The sequence below is a fragment of the Fulmarus glacialis genome, unplaced genomic scaffold (genome assembly GCF_000690835.1).
Source record: "Fulmarus glacialis isolate BGI_N327 unplaced genomic scaffold, ASM69083v1 scaffold10450, whole genome shotgun sequence".
NCBI classification, from domain to species: Eukaryota; Metazoa; Chordata; class Aves; order Procellariiformes; family Procellariidae; genus Fulmarus; species Fulmarus glacialis.
This window is the reverse complement of record NW_009187101.1, coordinates 12,563-36,488: the sequence shown is the minus strand read 5'-3', so window position 1 is coordinate 36,488 and position 23,926 is coordinate 12,563. Positions and strand designations below refer to the sequence as shown.

The window sequence follows — 23,926 nt, the reverse complement described above, 5'->3', positions numbered from 1 at the left end:
GTTGTCCAAGTAAGACAACGTATACTCAAAGAGTACAGCAATCTTAAACCAGCAATTCTGAGACACCTTAAAAAGCATCTCCCCTACCCCTGCAATATCCTCCAAGGCTGATATGCAAAGTTGGAGCATTTGCCCCATGCAGACTTTAAATAAGCTTTTTAAGAATTAGTGTTATAGAAGTCAGAAGAGGAAGAATTATTCTTTGGTCATCAGCAATGATCATGAAAGCCTCCAGCATGCACAAAGGTAGGACAGAACATGAATTTTAGCAGTATCAGAGAAATACATAACTGACCATAACACAGTCATAAAAAATATATGTAAGAAGAGGTTTTGAAAATCTTAGCTAAGAATTACTTGTAGCTACATGAACATGCACAACTACGTATACATAAACATTTTAATTTTTGTAGAAAAAGTAGACCAACTGACTTTTATACAATTTCAAACAACTCCTCCTAATTTTCAAAATCAATATATGATTTTCAAATTATTTCTCTAGATAACTACTGCTCCATAAGAAACAATCACTCCCATTTCTGCCCCCCCAATATATTACCACAACCACAAGCAGTAAGATCCCAAAGTCTCTGCTAAAATTCAGTTTCCTTTGAGTAATGTATTGACCTGAGACCACAAAAATATTTTGAATTGGATTACAGCTGGTACCACAGGCCAAAAAAGACTCGAGGGCAACTCATTTTACCCAGTAATGAATCACAGAACAGAAGAGAGAACATACTCTGGTGCAACTCCATCCATCCTCTCTTATCAGTACAGAACTGTTCTCCATTAAGTGTTCAAGCAATTTGTCACATTTAAGAATGGAGTTCCTTGGAATTATCTCTGTGGACTAATAGACTGTAGACTAATAGTGTGCACAATGACTGCTCATTATATGAAAAATCTCTGCATGAATAAAGCACAATTTAGATACCATTGACAAGCTAGATATTAAAGATAATATAAGAAGTAGTCTTTTCAATATACACATGGTAATTTCATTTTATGGTTGGGTAAATTTGAAAAACATAAACCCCAGATACTATTTAAGTCTTCAGGAGCAACATAATGTAGCATATTCAATAATTTTTTAAATTCATGATAAACGTGTACTCTGACAACATTATGTAAGCTATACAATACTTCAGAAATAAAAATATATACAATGTGAAAATGTAAAAACAATCAATAATAGAATAGAATAAAACTTCAAATGAGGAAAGGATGAAACTTTCATATTGAAATATTTCTTTGAGAGAAACTCTATGCAGTATTTTTGGAAATGTAAGTTTCCAAATTCTAACTTATTGCCAGCAATACTTACTGATGATGCCTTAGCCTACTGCTAGCCTGACAGTTGAAGAGAAGATAATATGCACTTATCTGTAATCAAAATTTGTTGTATTCTTAGCCAAAAGACTTTCTACTGCATTACTTTCAACTCCAAACGAGCAGTCACATTTAATCGCTCTTGGAAGTTCCAAAAATGTCTCAGCTTCAATTCCACATTTGAGTTTTATACACAAAGAGTTTAAGGAAAAATAATAACAATGCAACAATATATATTAAATATATCTATCATAACATAATTATAATTAGTATTAAGTAATATAAACTCAAAATTTGAGTATATACACTCAAAAAGACATCTAGTAAGATATATTGAATAACGGTTCTTGTGGCAGAAGGATTGCAATATTAGGCACTCTACTACACAGGTTAGGCCAGATTATTGAAATCGGACATGGGGCCACATTATACATATATTATACCTCATACTGTCTTAATACACACTGTTGGATTTGCATAAACTCCTGAACATTAAAGGATCCTGGGATGTGACAGCCTGAGAAGGCACAAAACATGGCTTAAAAGCAAGGTTTTACTCTTCTCTGTCTCATCTTTCTGGGCTGAAAACCTCATCTATGTCAAATATGTATGCTTCAGCATTGTCATGATGTTCTCCTTCAGTATCTGAAGCCAAGCCTCACTGCCATCAGAACGAAGCTCTTTGGCTAAGTCTGGAGTTACATCCACACAAAAAGAATTGCACTAGGTTCTTGGGGCTCTTGTATAGTACTAGCTCCAAAGCCAGATCCTCATGTGCCTGTTCAGAATGTGCAGAAAAATACCCTTCCTCACAACTTTTTATAAATGAAATGTCATGGAAGTATTACTAATCAGACCAATACTTTTGCCAAACTTGGGTTAAAAAAAAGCATTACTATAAACGAAGGCCAGAGCAGCTTGAGATCCTACAGCTGCTTCTTCAGCTTCAGAGCAGAAATGTTTCTTAATAGTTCATTAATACCTTAACTATAGGGAAGTGAAAATACTGGATCCACAGAAATTGGGAAACCTGCAGCCTGTCTTGACATCACCCTGCAAAGTCAGTTTTTGATTATAGCTTTTATGCTATAACACATAGCGTACAAGATGATACAGTGAGTATTCTGGGCAAATGTTTTGTCAGTGCGCTTCAAAGTGATTCAAAGACTCAAGAATGCAGAAGGATGCATACAAAAGGTAGAAATTGGAATAAATTTAATTTCTTCCAAACTATTATTTCATTTTCACTCAGAACTGTATATTTTTGCAAGTTAGAGGTCATTTGCTAAGCAGACAACATTTTTTTTTATTGCTTCAGTAAGACAAGCAGTCCTCTTTAATTACAGTTACCAAGCAGAAAACTTAGCCAAACTATGTTTTAATTTTCAGTTGTACATTTTTCAAGTTAATTGCTTCCCCCCCTTTGCTATGCAATTTTTCTTCTATGCTCTTTGTGGCTATTTTATTTTACATGTTGCTTTTACTGCAAAAAATTTTTTTGAGTTAGCGTTTTCTTTTCTGACCAGCAAAAAGACATCTGGTGAGCATCATTATGAGTTCTAATGTACATTTATAGCAGGATTATTATTAATAAAACTCTGGAAAAGGTGGTATTAAGTTAGCTGGTCTTTTTATTTATCATTAATCTCTGAATCCTGCAGAGTTGCATATCTGTACTCTAAATGAGAACACGAACACACTTCTTTCTGAATTATTTTTTAGGTCTGGAATAGAGGGTGTGTTATGAATGACATGCTTCAGCGTTCCTTTATATATTTCTTAGGAGCACAGTTGCGTTAAGTATTTCTTTAGAGTCTGCCAACAACAGGATTTTTCTAAGTCATCTGAAATATAAAACATGCATTTCAGTGGTTCAAAGCAAATAGTATTTGTAAATCTTCCCAGTACTTAAAAGACAACGTAATACTTCCTGTGAGCTAACTGACCTACAACACAAAAGAGGCATCCAACCTCAAAATGTATTCTTTCTTTCTTCTAAGTTTGAGCAGGTGTTTCTTGGAGCTGAAGGACAATAAGAGAAAAGTCCTGTTTTGTACAACCTAGTTTTCAAGTAAGTGAACTCAAATTTTGTTTCCTTAAGAATGTCATGAGTTGTTTTTCATAAGTGACAAATGAATTAAAATGTGACCATAAAATATGTTTTTCCAGGCCAGTTCTCAAGAATAAAGTGCTAAGAATTGACTTGATAGGTATAGTTTTACCTTTGTGACTGGTTAAATTCCAGCCTAAGTATATTAGATCTCATTTTGCCTTTGGGTCGAGAACCCAGGCCTCGGATATTTTTCAGGAAAGGATTTCAACCAATAAATACCACTTTTGAATTGTATATTACTTAGTCCAAATGCTCCTCTTACGCCTTAAAGTTGACTGAATTTCTGAAAGAAATAAGCTTCAGTGTACTCTCAAACTCAGACGTATGCTGTAATGGAGTAAAAAAAGACCTTCACCTTCAGGACTCAACAAGATACTTACCCTATGTGGTTTGGCCAATATACCAGGGATAAAGGACTTTGGGGGGGGGCAAGAGGAAGGCAGGGGAAAGTAGTGCATGCATGTGCAAATAAAGTGTAAGGGAAAGTACAAGATTATTATGCTATCTGTTTTGTACTCTTCCAATCCCTTTTTTCTCTGGCTATTGTAGGTCCATCAGATGGTTCTGAAATTGGTTCAGAACTCGTATACTCACTTTTGATCTTTACAGCTGTATTTCAGAAGTAACAATCTTCAGTCCTACTAGTACATGAGCCAAAAAACAGAGCCATGTGTAGCATGGGAATATTCAAGAATCAGGTTAATTTCACTCACTTTTATCTAGGAAGGTTGTAATGAGGATCCAAAACTTTAAGGCTGTTTTTAGAAACAACCTATAAATTGTGCTACTTTAGTTTATTCTGTTCAAGTAATTGTGGCTCATGGCTGAAAATAATTGGTAATTGTAATGAATGATTACAATTCAGTAGTTTTAAACAGCAATTATTCAAAGCTGTAATTTACTTTCTGGCTGGCCTTTCTCCTCTTATCAGTCCTTTGATACTGATATTTTTCCAGTTTCCTCTGGCTGCAAACTAAATTTTGACTAATTTCCTGACCAAATATAGTACTTCTGCTTTGGTTCTAGAAAGATCTGAAAAATGCACCCATCCTAACTAAATGAATACCATAAAGATGAAAAAACAAAGCAGGCTATAAGAAGACAGAAAAATAAGATGACATGACAGGTGCCTGGGCATCAGCTTTCCTTCACTACCAAAGAGGAGAAAAAATGAGAAATCCTGTAATCACAGACATAGGAACACCTAGAACTTCTGTTGGCAAGATTAAGGATGATGAAAAGCTTCAGACTTTTCAGACTAGCAATGTCACAGTTCACAACCTACTGACATTTTCAGTTTTCCATATGCAACCATAATAGCTAACAACTAATTAAAAAAAAAAAAAAATCAGCCACAGGCGATACAAAACTCTGTGGCAAGGGACAGCTTTCACAGCATTCTGCAACTTCAAAGGACAGGTTTCTCCAGCTGTGATCATTAGCAAAAGTAGAGACTGACTTTTTCTGGTAGGACAGATTAAGGGGAGAGCAGATGCTCCTTACCACCCCTTTGACTGCAAACAAAAATTTCCAAGTCAATCAATATGACATGAAAAAAAGCCAACATGCATGATTACCATTTCTGCAAGCCCAGGCAGCAGTGATTCCCATTCTGATGGGAGGCCCAAGCCTTTCCAACAGGTACAAATTAGGGGCTGGCTTCCCGGTCAGGAAAAGAAGCAGCCCAGTTCTCAACTGTCTTTTACTAGCAAAGTTTCACCTCTAGACCATGTAATGTGAAACCTGAGGAGACAGAGACGGAGAAACTGCCAACGTGACAGAAGTGAATGTCAAGAAGTGGGATGCTAAGGGGAGGAGAAAGCTACTTTATAGTTTAGATTCTAACAGAAAGTGAAAGCTCAGGTGAAGGAAGGACACTCCCTCACCCTAAAAAAGTCACAAGACAGGAGAAAGAGGAACAAGGACTATCATGGAGCAATACTATGTTACAGAGAAAACTCATGCAAGCAGAAACATTTTAAAGACCACACTAAAGCATAAATTAATTCTGTCATTAGCACCAAATAATGCCCAATGTATACTCACCTTCCCAAATGATCTGTGAGAAAGTCAGGCACAGTTAATTTTTTTCTGCTTTAAGTAACATGAACTTCTCCCCCCAACTCCCCAGCTTCACTAAGGTTAACAAAAGTAGTTTGTACCCTTCTGTGAATAATTTCAACAAAAAATTAAGCATGATGTAGGAGTGAATCTGTTTCATCTGTTCAGACATTAAAAACTGTTTATGCTTTCATAATGATCCAATGATGTAAACAATTTCTTTGGACAGCTGACTCATGACCAACTAAAAGCACTTCATAAAGCTTCAGCTATGATACCCTATGCCCTAACTGTGAGATAAAAACTAAGCCACAAGGATAATGGGCAACAGTAGAGTAGCTTCAGTGAAATTAAAGCTCTGATTTTTAAGCCTTCATCAGCCATCCATTCCATTTTTGGTAATATTGGTTGCCACCCATCATGGTTCATTAGAAATGACGTCTGCCTTAGCTACTTCATTGCAGATGTCAGTGGCTCAGTTAACACTGCTCATAATGGGTCATACACTGGGCAGAAGAAACTGAGGCACAAAGAGACACATTTCCATTGCCCAGGCTGTAGGGATGGAACTATTTTAAGAGGAAAAGAACCATTTTGCATCACCCCAACTGTTAAATACTGGGTTTGCACAATTATTAACACCGTAGAGGTTAATTTGGATAGTTGAAGTCTTCTGGAGATTGCCAACTATGCAGCAATGAATGGAATTTCAGGTGAAGATACTCTGAACACATCTGCAGCCCCAAAAAGCCAAGCCTGGATTTATGTTAGGTTTGTGTTAGGGTACAAGACTGTAAACTTCAGTAAATATCAAGCTGAGAAGATTGTAACCCACTTGTTGATGATAGTCAACAACCTGAGTTAAAACTTAACTGTCCTCTAGACAATATGGTAAACAACTGAACAATATTTATTTCAGGCTTTGAGGTGCAACAGCAATATTATGAAGGGTAGAATAATAATTAAAAAAAAAAAAAGATTTTCTTTTTTTACTTTTAGGATCTTGAAGGATTATGAATTAATCATACATGTACACAATTCTTTCAAATATGCTAGTACAATCCCTGCTCTGCTGTTCCATATTTTGAGTGCCAAACTTAACCAAAATGTTATCTTCATGGATTATCTTAGCCTCTTCTCTGCATGAAAATGGGTATGAATTTCCAGTTACTGTTTCTGGGTTCTCAGTGAGTTCTGGGCCAAAGGTAAAACAGTTGCAGCCACTTACTGACAACTTTTCAGATGCATAAAGCCATTCTGTCTGTCGTCTGACACTCTTCCAGTTTTCTCGGTGGTTCACCATGTTCTTGAATACCTTGATGGATATTGTCAGCCAGTGGAGGAAAGGTGGACAAGCTCACCACCCAGAAAGGGTAGAAATGTACTTATGATCAACAGCCACTGTTTTCAGCATTTCTGATTCTTTATACTAGCAGGAAGTAGTACATCTACTAAGGAGTAACATGGTGCAAGATTTTTTCCTATTTAACTGATTGCATATTTATATTCCTGTTCCACGCAGACTTCTTTGTGAGCTCATAATTCAATTCCACAAAGATCACACTACTAATTCATAAAATTTCTATAATTTCAATGTGGAAAAGAATGGTGGTATTTGTTAAATTATTAAAAAAATGTTAATGAAGACATGTCAAATGCTCATGAAATGTAGTTTAGGAAGTCTTTTGTTCAGATTGATTTTCAACAATTTTCAAGAGCTCTGAGGCCATCATTTAGAAAGTAGTTCCATTAACTAAAGGATTTCCGGCCTATAGAGTCATGCCAGATACCAGTAGGTTTATGTAGGGCGTTCATTTTTCCAAGAGCGACATTTCCCAAAAAAAGAGGATCTAACTAGCAGTTGCTTTTCTTCCTGGTGGTTTCTGATGCCAAGAGGGAAAATAGTTTCAGTTTTCACTGATTCTTTGCCAAACCAGCTGCAGTCCAGTGGAGTGTTTGGTTTTCTGGCATGACGGTTATGACCTCAGTGTTAAATGTAACAGTGTACCCCAAAACTAGAAAAGAATTGTGATTTACCAGTAGCTAGAGTTAAGTTACAGCATACATACATATCTTCAGCAGTGAGGTATGTATGTCTCAAGCACAGACTGTATGCCCTCACTTCTTACACAATGTTTATGCATGTTCCCCTCATGCTCTGAGCCAGAAAGAGTTGCATCTGTTTCTTGCACCTAAGCCTCCCTTCCACCATCAAATCCAAGAATGCCATAGACTTTTAAATAAAAGGATGGAGATCGTACAGATGTACTTCAAATAACTTGGGATTCTAGGATTTTATTCTCAGTGCTTATCCCTATCTACTGTTCTCCATGGATAGCTCTCGAGCAATTTCCTACTTGCCTAAAAGTAATACTAAAAAATACGTTCTGACTTTACGTAAGACCTCGTAAATAGTCTCTGGACCAAAAATCACCATCCCAACCAACCTTCTGGGGGTAAAAAAAAAAGAAAAAAAGAAGAAGAAACAGTGAAGTTTTTTTTTCTTAATTCTATGCAGGCAAAAATCAAAACTCTCCATCTACTTAAGCCACTATTTCTTGAATAAGGTTCTGAAAAAGAACCAATATGTTAATCTGTTGACCGAACTGAAATTCAGTGAAAATTTTATATAAAAACTTGGGCGAATTCAACTCCTGGATCTTAACTACCCTGCCTGCTAAGATGACAAACTGCAAAGTCAACCACCTCCTATATCACTGTCACGACACGTTTCCAGTGTTCCAAACAGCAACCCATACAAGAGTGAACAGCAGCTGCAAGCGTCCCTGGGACAACAGGAAACACCCTAAACTTGAGTTGAGAGGAGGTTGTGCCTTTTGCCACAGAAAGGTACTGACTCGAAAAGACACTTTTTTCAAGTTAAGAAATAGACCATGGCACTTCAGTAGTTAGTCCAGAATAGCTAGCATGAAAGCTATCATAAAGAGAATGATTTCTAAGGACCCAAGGCCACGAATCAGCCCACTAGGTCCATCTACAGGAGATCTTCCTGGCAGGAATGGTAGCATCCCTAAGTGGCCATAACAAAGCTGTTGCCACCAGGACATGGCACAAAGCATGCACTGTAAGGTGCAGCAGCAGATGCCAAGAGTATGGCTTCCTTTCTGGAAGCCCTCAACTGATGGGGGAGAAGTGTGGGGGACAAATTCACTAGCTGGACAAAGTCCAAAATCAGAATTGCCTTGCAAAGGTTGAAAATGCTCATGAGATTAAACATACAGCAGGACTTATAAAACTCTCTCAAACCATGGGATACACAGGCATCCTTTACAGTGCTATCCTCTGAAAAGTTTGAGCGTGACCAGTAAGTACTAAGTCACAGGCAGTATTTTGAGACTCCGCTTTTCAAATATTTACTAAGAATATTTTTCAGTGATTTTAGCCATCTCATATTAACCTTGCTGATACTCATTTTAGTTTTTCCTATACATCACTCTCATAGCATTCAATATCTTTTAAATCCATTAGGCCAATATAAAGTTCTTAGATCTTTTCACTACTTAACTTTATACCAAACGAAAGAAAAGAAGTATTTTATCAAATGAGTATCTGCATATTCCATTTATCTGAAACAAATATGAACACTACTTATTGATATGACATTTTGTTCTGAAATGCTAATATTAGTACAAAACCTGGACATTTGGAACAAACAAATGACCACCATATTTTGGATATAGCAATAGCATAAGCTGTGTCTTGCCAGTAAAAATAAACTTTCTTGTTGGATATCAATGTTCAGTGGCATATTTCAGACACTCCAAGGAAGTACATTTTCTGCAGTGGTATATAACATTAGATCCTTTTATCACTGACACTTTCAAAGTTACTTGTCCTACAGTGTAGTCTGCCCAAAAGCTTGTTTCCCAACAACTTGTTTCTTCAAATTTATGTTGAGTCAGCTAGATAACTACAGTTAAACAATAATCAACTATTCAGTTATCATCAGCTAGAGTTGGTCAGACACTTTCAGGATTACTTCATGTAAGATGAGACATCTTGTAAACAAGAAACATTCTAGGATCAAATCAGATATGAATAAAATCACACCACCAGATGTTTGGTCAATACTATAAAAGTTTCTTGATGGTACCATGCAAGCACTCCTATAATTTGTAGCTTCAGTCACTCGTCTCATCGCTATACCCAGAAGCAATCAGTTTGAATAATTTTCAATGACCACTTGTCCACCACCCCCACTACATCAAGTATTTTCCCCAGATCATAAACGTGTAGGTAAGTTCCAGTTTCTTCACTGTTAACTGTAAATGAGCTTGCATGCTTCCACCTTGTCTAATTCGCACTAGTTTAATATTCATTTGCGGCTCGAAGTCAGTAATATTTCAAGTATCAGTGTTTAAAATATGTGCTTATTCAAAGCAACTACAAAATCAAAATTGCAAGGAAAACATAAAAAGATGTTGTCTCTTAAACTGATACAATCTGTTTAAGACAGTCTACGAGTGCACATATCAAATATAGACATAAAGTTACTTTCCTGAATGTCTAACAAGTTGCTTCAAGTTTTACAGTTACAGATTTTTCAGGATATTAAAGTTTGTTTTGCCATGAATAAAATATTTTCAAAAAGAAGGATTTTGATAACAGGATCTAATGATGGCCTGCTTCGCACTAATTGTTCTACAGCATGAGCTTAGATTCTTTGTAAAAATTTTCTCTTCTCTCAAAAATCTCTTAAATTCAGTGTTGATAACTTTACCTTCACTCAAATCCAAGAGCTACAGAAGTACAAGCCAAGATGAATCTGTTTAAAAACAAAACTGAAGGAATTTCAGTTGTCCATACTGTCTTCTCTGTGAAACTATGGTTTTAATTACCCGTCATGATGCTTAAACTGTTTTTTTCACATGATTGAAGAGTTTCTTCTATTCATTCAGAAGATAGTATTTTAAAGGGTTTTTTGAGTGCAAAATTTATTGCAATTGCTTTTTTAGTGATGTGATACTGTTAGATCCTTTAAAAGATATCTATCATCTCTCATATCTAAAAATATGAAACTTTTTATTTGAATAAAAATGGCAATTAACTGGTTATTCATAATGAGTCTTTCTCTGATCTGTTTAAAGTACAGAATGTTTACATTTGTGACATGCAACAGGTGTTGTGATAAATACAAACATTTTTGTGACATTAAGCAATGAAATGAGCACTCAACCCTCATACCACCAGATTAACACCACTGTAACTAACTTGTTTGAATATATTTTTGGCTTTATGATTTTTAGTTATTTCACTTTGTCCTCCCTATGCAAAGCAACAAATAACTATGTATTCAATTCCATGGAATAATTGAAAAACGCATCTCAATGCATACAGGGTTTATTTTTATGCCTGCAATCCAGTATCATCAACTTGGATTTCTAGACCAGGGAAGCCACCTGCTGACATTCATAGGCATTAATCCACAGTATTTATCCTTATCAACTCTGTATGAGGAGAATCTGGAACTATCCTTAATTATGGGTTGTCATGTCTCAAAACTAAGAAGTTCAAACCAATAGGCCAGTTTTATAAATCTATCTTTATGCGCTGCATTTGAATATGTACCACACCCCAAAACTCCTGGATTTTTTGGGGTGGTGGTGGTGTTTTAAATCCAAAAAGCTTGTTCCTGAAGCCATAAAAGATTCCTGAAAATCTTATTTATCTTCCCCCAACATGCCTGCAGCTGCCATTATAAACTGCTGTCTTCATGGCTTTTGTTAGTTGACAGTAGAATTTTAGGTAACTTTTATTAGAAGTCTTCCATGTTAGGAGTATAATAAGCGTGCCTATATAAATAGTATAGATAAAGAAAGAAAATATGAGTACTTGTAATCTAAAATTGTGATATAAAAGTACTTGAACAAAGTCATTCTTGATTTTAACGTCACCTAAAACAAAATACAAGAAACTCAACCTGCCTGAGGTTTTGAAGAAAACAAATAGCACAGCAGAGAGATACAGAATCTACGGCTTGATTTATATTAAATTAAACAAACTACAAATGACAAATTGAAATAACCATGGACGTAAATAATGTTAACACTTACGCCTGGTCATATTTCCTAAAGATATTTTTGTATGGCTTTTTTAATATTTACCATCACATAGTGAACTCCAAATGCCTACTGACATGCATTCACTGTAGTGAATGAGTTATAATCGTAGTGTTCACTGTAGTGAATGAGTTATAATTAAAGTACTCAAGAAGTTCCAGTTCAGACGTTGTCTAGGAATTACATTCAGCAAACATCTAAAATGTTTTTAAAGAGGTATTAGATTTCAAACTCTTTTTGTATGAAAAAAACTAATTGCAATTTACATTGCTTCCCAAATTAAGAGACTTACAGCTAAGTAACGAATTTAACAGATTACACTTACAACAGATTCCCAGCACACCAGCAATATGATCTGAAGCCTCATATTGGAACTATTCAGTATAAAACTGCATATACTCTACAATGACTATAATTTAATTTTTTTTTTTTCTTTTTAGATTTAAAAGGTCTGGAGGTTCACATAGTCACATTTCTGGAAACGTTAGTCCATTAAAACAGCTAGGAAATGGCATTTCTTTTGCACTTGTATTTTTAACATAAACTTTCTTTTAAGGTTTAAAGAAACATTAGAAAATTCTTCATAATACTATGATTCAATAACATCATGTTTTTAAAAATATTTGTGCTATTTCTCTCACAAAATTTTTGCTTTGGGCAAAGGAAACAAACTAAAATTTTCTAACTTAACTTCACTTTCACATTGTCAAACATTAGCAAAATGTTACAATGTTTAAGCTGCCATTGGAAAAAAGTGTTTATTAAAAATTTGTATAATGTTTGGTTATTTTTATAAAGCTTCAAGAACATATTGTGACTGGTACTAGAGAAGCTTTGCAACTTAATTCTTTACAAAAATTTAGACACTCAGTCTAATTTTGTTCAAAACAATATCCTTTTAAATTTGTTTCACTAAGAATTTCCTAGGGATCTCCAACATAGGCTTTATAAATTTTGCATGTATGTATGCATACAAACAATGGAAAATAGATCTTAAATAGACGTATTCATAAATATTTAATATATATTAATAGACAATTGCTTGAGGAAAATATGAAGTAAAACTTTTCAGTGCAACTGTCTCGTTGCCAGACTGTCTGGTTAAACCACATAAAATCTTTTGTAAAGTTCTTTTTACTTTTCAATCAAAAAAACCCCAGCATTGTCTCTATATGACTTTGCACAGTCAAACTACATCTGGAAACCTTTAAAATTATTAAAAAAAAGCATTTCTGTGAAAATCACAAACTCGAGAGTTTGCAAACTCTGAGAGGCGTCCCACTCAGAAGGAGACTCTGGGTGCAGCCTGCTGCAGTCCAGGAAAGCTCAAAGGGTCTCACTTGGGACCGCTGTTTATAGGTTTGCAAGATGATTGGCTTTAGTCATCAGTAAAAATATCCAGGGTGATCCGAGATAGTAATTATGGTATTGTTCCATGGTAACAATGGTATCATTCCACTTGAGTCACAATCCAGGTAGGGAATGCTTCAGGGCTGTCAGGGATGACAAATTATCCCCCGCTCTCATTCCCTACCTTGATCAGGTAGCCGGTGTTCCTGGTACAATCAGTGTCGCTCCCCACCTTAGCCATGCAAGGGTGCCTGGTACGGTCAAGGGACCCTCAACCGCCCAACTCATTACACTGTGGCTAAGGCCTAACAGAGTTCCTGAGAGTGGCCCAGGGGAAGGGGGGAAATGCACCAACCACAGATCCACTATAAACAAAAACCCCTACCCCATTTAGTAACTCCTCCAAAAAGGATAGGCATCTTTGCAGGTTATTCAGTGGCTTTTCAACTAAACCAGTTTGAGCTGACTTATCAACCTCCTTTATGACGCCAACTTGGCATGGACTCTGCCACCACAAGTTACCAGAAAGCTGAGTTCCATGGTTATACGTATTGTCTTTGACCACCATTTGCATAACATTTCAAGGAAAGTGAGATTCAGAAAAGTTTTTAAATTGATAGTGCATAGAGAATGCATCTCTTTTTTGTACATACAAAGGCACTCAGTGATTTTCCAAGAAAAAGAAAGAGCTTAACAAAAAATACGTACAGTTAAACTGACCTTTTGGAGTCTTCTAGTTTTTCTTAACCCCGCATTATGCTTATTCTTTTGTTCATTAAAAACTTTGCAAGAGCCATCAGTGACATGACAGTCTGAAACTTCATCACCTAGAAACCAAATTTAGAAACTTGAAATGAAAAATGCAATCTTGTGAAATGAAACTGCCACCAATTATTTTATCATAGCACATAGAGCTATGTACAATTAAGATACCCAAGTTAATAATTTGTACATTATTTTTCCATTATATTTCAGTTACAGAAAAAAGAATGACACTTAAGCATCTAACTTAATCTTTCAGTATCTGATCTTGTAAAACCCCCAATTTCCAATATTTTGAAAACCATATATTAACTACAAGTAGAGAATCAGCTAAATTGCTTTCTATTTATTACAAAATTTGCAATTTCTCTGAATACAGAGATATTTGAGAGTTTGAAGCAGTGGTGGCTAGATTTTTACTTTCTTATTGAAATGTCAATGTTTTCAGTACACCCTGTGTTTATCTGAAATGACCTGAAGGTCTGAAACATGTTTTCAAACACTTTGCAAGCAAATCTAGCAAGCTGTTAGCAGGCAAGGATTGTGTGTGCATACAGGCTTATCAGTCCTATTATTTATAAAAAGGCACCATCCATAAGAATGTACTCTAATGTGGCTACCAAAAAGCACTATTTTTCATTACATATTTTGTGAATTAACATATATTTAATTCTTCAACACTGTCAGGATGACTTTTATAAGCACTAAATAATAAACTTTTGAATCATTTGTGAAATTAGCTTGCTTGCATAAGATGAAAAACTTTGATCTATCTTTTGATCAATGAAGTATTAATTACTGAAGATTTAAGTAGATTGTTTTTCTCAAATTTAATTCAATGGAGTCTACTTTAGGACATTCGTTAATTTTTAATTTCAAAGAAACGCACGAGACCAGTTAAAGAAAGTTTAATAATCAGTGATTAAAGTGGCCTAAATTCAGCTCCTCCCAAATAAGCTGCTTCTGATTACTTTTGGAAAATACTGAAGGGTACTATCCATATTTACTATTCTGACTGCATATATGACTAAGAATCATTTGTTTTTCCTCTGTCAGCTACATAAACTCTTAATCCCTGAGGTGACAGAACAATAACAACAAATTACAACACAAAAAATGATGACAAACATTTTCCATCACTGATTACTTATTTTAAAAATATAATCTTCTTGTATCACTTCTTCACACTAAAGTTGCAAGTTTTATGTGGTTTTGTGTGATACAAGTAAACCTGGCTTTCAGGTACAATCACTAATTTAAACTCAATATTTAAATATAAAGTGTCATTTAACAAAGGGGGAACTAATTACTTAACAATGTTAATTTTATTTAGTATTGCCATCATCTTCATTCACTGAGCAAGACTTGTGGCAAGTAGAAGAGAAGAAAAGATCTTGCCACACAATAAAAAAAGGTAAGAAATTTAAATTTAACTCCTTTTACATAGAAAACAGATATTTTGAAACTTAAAAAAACCCCCACCAACCACAGGACTGCAAGGGATGTCAGGAGATCATCTACTCTATTGCTTTACCCCAAGCAGATGGGGGTAAAGCAAGGTATGTCTCTTAATTTCCAGTATGTTATTTCAGTAACCTAAAAGGACGATCCACCATGTTGGGTTTTTTTGGAGGGTTGGATTGGGGAGGGCAGCAAGAAGTGGTGTAATACTCCTTTTGCCTCTCTTCATCTGAATGCTCAAGCTCCGCAGCTCTTGTCCCACTTGGGATTAAAGTCTCAAGACCTATTATGCTTGGACAACCAGTTATGGTTCACTCTCATTGGTTCTTCATATTTACAGGAAAGCAGGAACAGGGGACGAGGTCCATCACCTCCTCTGATTATCAGCTTGGGGATCTTATGCATTACACAAATAAGGACTATTCTTTGCAATTCAGTTCCTACTTCTTCTCTCCTGACCATCAGGACTTCTCAAGCACTTTCCAGCCTTTCCATCCTGTAGGTCTCAAGCTTCACTGTCTATTGTCTGTTTTTCCCTGACTGCTTCTTTTTCAAGCAGTTGCTCAGTCACAAGTAAGGAGTTTTCATCTTCAGTAGCTTTTCCTAGGGTATTTCAGATAAGGTCAACAGAACTTTTGGAAGCAGTTCCATCCACTGTTAGTTATCCCTAAATTTAGTTCAAATACACAGCTAACTCATGCCACTGTGGTCCACTAGATCCCCTGAATTCTCTTCTAAAACATTGCTCAATGACTGCTATCAAAATCAACAACTCTGATAGCCTTCCGAAGTATTATAACAAATTAGGGTGACTTTAATTTGCAATTTAAGCTTCTACATGATCATTTATCACCAGTGAGAAGTTTTGAATCAGAATATTATCTTCAAAATTCCATTTGATATTTCCTTCCAGTTAAAAAGCAAAGTAATTAGGCACAATGAGCTAGTTTTTGTTCAATCAAATCAATCATGTCTAACTAATAAAAATTTTACCTATAGTATAGTGTTCTACTTTAAGAATATCATAATGAAGCATCACTGAAATGAAGCTATATCATATCTACTATTTTGTACTTATCCACAGAGTTTTTCACCCCAACTATGAGGAAAGTAAGTCTGAATTTGTCATCATTAGTAATCCTTCATGCACATATGCACAGAATATTTAATAACTTGTGTTGTTGTTATTATTGTAGTTATTATTCCAGCATGGGCAAATACCAAGTTTTTGCTATTCAGAACACAATTTCTTCAAGTCTTCTGAAAGCTTATGTGCCCACCACATTCTCAAAGAGAACCTATTAATGGTTTAAAACAATTTTATCTAGTTTGTTATGTGTTCTAGGACAAGTGTCATCAGGCTTTGTAAATTTGACTACATCAAAATAATCCTCAACCTGTTCCTCTATTCAGAAATATTTGTCCTTTTTGTTTTAGTAATTAGTTACAATTAAACTTTTTGTGAAGATAAACAAAACAAGGAATCAAGCAAGAAATAGTTTTCTTCTTCATCCCTTATTTGTTTTTTAAAAGGACATAATAAAATCTCAAGAGAGGACATCATACAATATTTTTAGTAAGCCTGTCTTCTTCCAAAACTGAAGAAAAAAAAGAAGCACATCAAATCTAAGGAAGTTTTCACATGTGTGTTTTTAAAGACATAAACAGTACTTTAGCAGCATTAAGCACCTAGCACCTAGAACCTCAGGTAAAACTCATTCATCTAAATTAAACTGCATCATTTTTGCACCAAATAACAGAATGATATTCCAGATTCCCCATCTTAATGTTGAACTACCTTAATTACACTATAATGGGTCTTAGTTTATGTCTTTCAGCCAACTATGATAATATTTGCTTCCCACATTCACCATAAACATCTAAAATTCACTCAGCTAAGCCTTAAGTTTATTTTTAAGACTGGAAATAATACTAAATCCCAGTTCAAGTTTCTAAATGATTTTAGGATGATAAACGCTTAAAAGAGTGTACTCCTGCATTCCTTGCCTAATATCTATTGTTGTATCATTGTAGCTTTCAGATGAAAAGCCATAGGAATTAATCAAATTTGAGCAAGTATTGGCATTCTAAACCATGTGGTTCAAGTGCCAACTTACCCTACCATTAGCCCTACTAAAAAAGTTATAAGCAGATGGACGGGATTTCAAAGTAAAGCAATTTACAACATGAATGACAAAGAAATTCTTAAACTCTCCTAGTAACATAGGTCATTAACTTTCACAAAAGATAGTATTATTGCATTTCCATAAACTTATATTCATGACAGAGAAAAGCCACCATTTTCCTCACTTTGTAACTGCTAAAAATTTAGGCACTGACACACAAAACCTAGTTACACAGCACTTACTGATTACAGAGCACTGAAATTTATCAGGTATGGCTGGTTTAATCAGAAGGATAGAAAATTTATTTCATTTCCAGAAACAAAGCTGAGAATGAAGAAGTGAATCTGAATAGGAAAGCATCTTTTAATATTCTTATAATGCCTGATTAATTTCAACTCTTGTATCTGTGACAGTTCTCTACTTGATTTATGACTTGGAGTAAGATGAAAATAAATAGCCATGTTTATGCCTGTGGTGTTCAGCAGAACAACTGGACAGCCTTGAGTGTACCCTACAAAGGAACCTGAAGTTTGCTACAACATAAGCATTACGACTTGAAAAGTTAGTTTCAGATTAGCCTGCATATTACACTTCTACATTAAAACCAAATGTTCCAAGTAGTCTGTGGAAAGTGAGCTTATAAAATCCTACTTCTTGTCATTAAAGACACTGGGTAAGAGTGCCACTGACATAAAAACACATGGAAAAATGGGCAAGAAAAATGTTTGATATTTAAAATATATACAGATATAGTTAAATTTTATATAGATATTTGATTACTCCTAACTGTATATATATGAGTGAAAAGAATTCTCTAGCTTTTAAAAATAACATACTGTATTTACCAGTTTTCAAATCACATACAACACACAGAAAAACAAAGCAATTTACTATTTCTTTACCAATTAACAGGGACAAGAAATAACTTACATTCAAGCGAAAAAAAAGGAAATAGTAAACCTATATTTAATAAAAATCAATTATTCCATCATACAGTGTCACAGTAGTAAGTTTAAAACAAGATTTTAATCTTCTTCCACAGAACTTGCATTAGGGAAAATACAACTAATCTTTCATTATTGATTCCTTCCATTTTTAAGTGAGCTCCTTTGAGCTGTCAAACTTGAGGTTCTACTTGACTACACAAGAGAGGTATGAAGCTGAATACATTATATTTGGGAAAATGGCCATCACTGATAAATCACAAATATTATTGAAATCACTAGAAACACAAATTGAGACTTACAGAAGTTCCTAACAAAAAGGATAAAAAGTATAAACATCTGATAACTTCTGTCTGCTGAATACTGTTCCTTTTTCCTCTCCTCCAAAGTCTGTTATGTTAAACAAGTTATCCAGCCAGAAAATAAAAGCATAACATGCTAAAACATTGATGATAATTTAATCGCTAGAATTTAAAAGTTAGAATTACCTCTAAAATTAAATGGCATACCTAAGTTTAAAAGTAGTAAACATTTTCTCCTTCCCCATTTGTTTTCATGATTGTTTAATGAAAAATAGACTGTTCTTTGACATTAAGAAATACATAACTTAAGGATCATCTTCTAGTACACTACCACATGGCAAAAAACACATACAGTGGAGTCATATATTTATGGGTGTACATTTATACTTGTATAACATACACCTGCATTAACTTTTTTTTTTAACTGTGTTATAATGATGCACTCCAGGTATTAAAATACAGATGTAGTGAACCCAAAATAGCAGCTTACAGTTCAGCAACTTATTACCCACAGATATAAGCACAGTCACCATTCCATAGTTCCACTAGATGATTTCATAAGTCTGAATCCAAGTTTGTTGAGCCTTTTAAGTTAATAATTGATTTTCTATAATTCATTGGTGCACTGCTGCAGAATTTTCTAGGGAAAACAAATGACTAAAATATACAATTATAATTACAAATATTTAACCCTATATAAAGCTTGACAAACAGAGCTCAAAATATCAAAATCTGAAAGCGATTACCCCAATGCAAGTTAAGCATTTTTCAGGGAAGTTCTTGAGATTCAATATTCTAGTATACATTTACATTGAAGTAACTTAGGCCAAACCAACTTGAAAACACTCAAATATAAAAAATACTCTTAAAATTACTATTAAAAACTAAGATCAGTTCCATATAAAGAAGCCGTGGTTGAAAAAGATGCTTACATTGCAACTCTTGCACATCCCCTCAAATGTCTTATTCAATCTTCACCATAGCACAAGTTAGAAATTGCTAACTCAATTTTTTTTTTTCACTAGAGATGTTATGCCCTTAACTGCAATTAATCTAAAGTAGCAACTTTAACTTGTGAAATAAAAATAATTTGAACAAGGGACCCTATGATGAGAAGTTACTTATAAACAATTTACAAGAGCACCATAACATTTAAAACAGAAAGATCTTGGTTTCTTAAACAGATTTTGAATAGCAGCAGAAAGTTTACAGAATATCAAGCATTAGGGGAAAAGAAGGCTCACATACTTTCGTTGCATTTTGTGAGCACAGTTTCCTTATCTCATGGTGACTTCATTGTGTTTGTAATGTATGGGGAAAAAAAAGGGTGTTCTTTTGGATCCTATGAACTCCATTATTTTACTCAAAAATAAAGTCAGTACTGCAGCATTTTCTTCTTTTGGTGTAATTCTGAAATGTTTTTCCCTTGGGAATGGCAGTTCATTCTGCAATTTAGTTGCATGAGTACATCTAATGCAGTATGATATCTTTTCATTTTCCAGCTCTATGTAGCGACTTACCAGTAGTGCGAGTACAGTAATTCACATTGGTTCTGTAGAATTTTTCATAAGCATGCTGAGGCAGCCTATTCACATAATCAGAATCTATAGCTTCCGCAGTGTCAGCTTTTTCACCATCTGACATATAATTTAATGGCACACTTCCAGGATGTTCAGCTGGTTTGAATTTTTTCTTTACTGAAACATCATTTGCTGGAATAGACTTTTTCCTACTTTTCTTGGAAGTAGTATGTGGCTTACAGAAACTCCTATCAAGTGAGTCCATGCTTGTAATAGAGTCTTTGCAACAAACTTCAGGAGGATTCTGTGATTCCTTTGGTACTCGTACCTGTACTTCATTTTCATTCAAATTACATGATGAAAAGAAGTCTTCATAAGAAGCCTCTTCAGCGCAAAAAGACTTGCTATATGTCGTAACTGCTTCCAAGAACTCTTTAGACCCTGATGCACCCAGTTCTGAGGTAGCCAGTTTCAAACTAGATAGTGTTTGTAGTTTCTTCCTCTTCTTGTCTTCAAGAATACAATCATTTCTGTCAACAGGGAAGCTTCTATCCAATGAACATGTATTTAAGTCTTCACTGTTCATAGACGAATTAGAGAGACTGCCAATCAAAGCAGGAACAGCATTTAACTTGACAATTTTTTTGCAAGGAGTAATATGACCCAAGCCCTTGATGGGGAAAAGAGAACTTTCGTTTGCAACTGAAGCAGTCATGATATTTTCATCCTTCTGATATTTCTTTGGAAACTTTTTTAGATCTTTCTTTTCTAAAGACAATTTATCATCCAAAGTGTGCTGCAAAATCTGTTCCTTTCTTAAGCTTCTTCTGCTATCTTGTTTTGGTGTTAAGCTCTTCTGCTCATAGCTATGTGAGGGACAATTCACAGATGCACTCATGGATACATGAATATCAGTCCAAGTATCACAGGCGTGTTTTACTACCTCTGTTGTCTGTCTCTTTAATTTATCAGTTCCCCAAAGATAATCATAACTTGAGTTCAAGCAGTCTTCCATTTGTTCTCCTGCAAAATATGAAAAGTGGCAATAGAAGTGTATTTAACAAAACAGAAAGAGTACCACATTTCTTAGTAAAATACATATGAAATTACTGAAAGAAGAAAACAAGGATTTAGTCACTTCCCTGGATATTATATGGCAAGTCATCAAAAACTAAACAGAAAATAGATTAGAAACAAAGCACATTCTATGTTGACAAGAAGCTACAATAGCTTTAGCTATCATATCTTCTCACGTGGTAGTAAGTATCCGTAAGTCCTGTTTTGCTTTCTTGAAACAAAGCAGCCGAGGAACTCCCTTTCACTCTTGCATTTGTCGAGAAAAACAGCATGATTTTTACAGTGATAAAGCTAGCTATAGTAATACTGGAAACTCAATAATAACTTTTACTACCACAGCATTACCACCACCTTGTAGTTTTTGCAGTTAAGATGAAATTAAATACAACATCACAGTATCATACAACATACATCAGCACAATGTATTAAAAATAATTAGAATGTGGAAAAAATATATCATTTCTTGTAGCTATTCTTACGAAATGATTTTGGGGGAGGTGATATGCAGAATCTATTCATAATTCTTCACAATAAATTCCTCTGAAACAGGCTAGTATCTTTGATTATTCAGAATACATTTTTTAAAATCCAGTTGTTCTACAATCTGATTATTCCAATACTTGCTTTTGTTTAAATACATGTTGAGTACAAGTTTCAGCAATACTCCTTCTGGAAATGCTCCTGTAGGTTTTAGGGGAAGTCTTCTTTGCTTACTAAATGTAAGTAATATTTTTAAATATATGGTGTAGCTAGCTAAATTCAGAAAAATGAAATATATGGAGATGAAAAGAGAAGTTTCACATGACATGATCAGACTCTCATATTGACAATTGAAAAACTCTTAACTTCAATCCTCAAATTAAACTGGATTCTTGACCTTTTTAAACCATTAACCAACATACTCATGTATCTCACAAGCACAAACGAAAGGGTCACCGTCACAGAGCATCAGAGATGGAAGCTACACTGAGTATTGTCACGAGTTGTGGAGGTCTATTCTTAATGTAAAATTGCATTGTGCAGTTGTAATGTTGAAGGGAAATACTCAAGGTAAAGCTCTCAAATCACGATGTTCAACCTCATCAGCACACAACTAATTTACCAAAATAGTTTGTTGGCACAACTATGCTACTTCCAGTATTAAGCTATTACTTCTCCCTAACATTGCATGAGACATGTCTCAGATGCCGCCCCTGTTCTCATGTAAGCCAGCATGACAGAATTCCTGTATGATGTCAACAAAATACAACACTTGAAAACAGCATGAGGTATAGCTTACTGTTGGGGTAGAACAGAGAGTAGGCAGACCACTCAAGTGGTCCTCACTATGAATTCTAAAGACTGTCGTCTTCTTACTTTTCTACTGAGATCAAACCAGCATGTGACTTTAGCTTTCTGCTCATGTGACTGACAGAAGACACGAGGTCTGAAGTACATACCCATTGCGTACATGATTAATGCTGTTAAGATGCCCACTGACATAGCTCAACAGCCTTCACAATAATCTTCTCCCTTACATCCTGCTACTATGCCAAAACACAGGAACAAACACCTAACTTTGTGAGAATAAGAACCTTAATAACAAATGACTTGAATTCATCTGCAACCATAAAACATTTTAAAAGCTTTATTCTTGTTATTTCTTCGATCCCTAAATACTTAAGCTGGAAAACACATGAGGTTTCCTTTTAAATTCAAGTTTTTTGACTGAAAATTTGGAAGATATTTCAGTTCTCTGAGGTCTCTCTCTCATTCAGTTCTCTTTTTTGCTCCCCTCATCACGCTGTTTAGTGCGCACTCTGTATTCTATACAAGATCACTGTAAGAGCAGAGAAGACTGACACCATGCCAGGACAAGAAGCCATTAATGGGGAATGATGTGAGGAAAGAGTAGGAAGTGAGGCAAGCAACACAGCAGTAAGGCACAGCATTTACCCAATGTGATTCCTCACACTCCATTTTCCTTGAATTCTTACTTCTACATACTTTGCCAGTTAAGAAAAACTAAAATAACTTCAGCTTTAAATATAAATAATAGAGCAAATATATACAGTTCCCATTTCAGCATACTGTACTTTCCAAAATAAGATATACAGGCTATGTATTATTTTTAATTTCTGTAATATATGAAGTTGTGTTATTTACCTGGTAACAATGAGTCTTCTGAATTAGTTAAGACACAAGTAGACAGCGGGCAGTCTCCTAGTGAACTACTTGGAGGTATTTGAGACATTTGCGACGCTAGAAATTTGTAAATAATAACTAGTTAGCTGTATTTGCAAGCATACAGATTTCCACACCATCTATTCTTATTTCAAAACAGCTCAATCACAAGAGACAAGCCATTGCTTTGTCAACTAACTATAACCATATAAATAATTATAGACTGCTCAACAGTATCTCAAATTTACATATTAACAAAAAAGCTATTAGATATTCTACAATTTTAAGCAAATTTTTTCTAGATAACTCAGCACCACATTTTTCTGAAACTAAAGAATGATGGCAAACCATTTAGAAAATATTATAGATATTTCTAAGCCAGTTGAGGCATTTTACTGAAGAATCTGTCAAATTCTGCAATTAGCAGCAAAGCCTTGATATAGCAGAAATGCTTTTCAAAACATTTGAAGGTATTACCGTAAAACTCAAATAGAAAACAAACACAAGCCATGCTAAAATAAATAAAATTTAATTTTTCATTCATGTATCACTGGTTCTTTACTTTCCTCCCACAATTATTTATGAAATGATAAACTGACAGTCTAGTTGACATATACTTATTAAAACTTCAAATA

General features: G+C 34.8%; 1 protein-coding gene across 1 annotated transcript in view; it reads right to left on the bottom strand.

Moving 5' to 3' along the window:
- The window catches only part of MCPH1 (microcephalin 1), a gene marked incomplete at both ends in the record, with an annotated part of 38,662 nt that overhangs the window by 3,954 nt on the left and 10,782 nt on the right, over positions 1 to 23,926 (bottom strand). Inside the window, 3 exons of the mRNA XM_009573925.1 lie at positions 13,657 to 13,744; positions 20,858 to 21,074; positions 23,274 to 23,369. Of these exons, the coding sequence (XP_009572220.1) occupies positions 13,657 to 13,744; positions 20,858 to 21,074; positions 23,274 to 23,369 (401 nt within the window). The remainder of the gene's footprint in view (positions 1 to 13,656; positions 13,745 to 20,857; positions 21,075 to 23,273; positions 23,370 to 23,926) is intronic.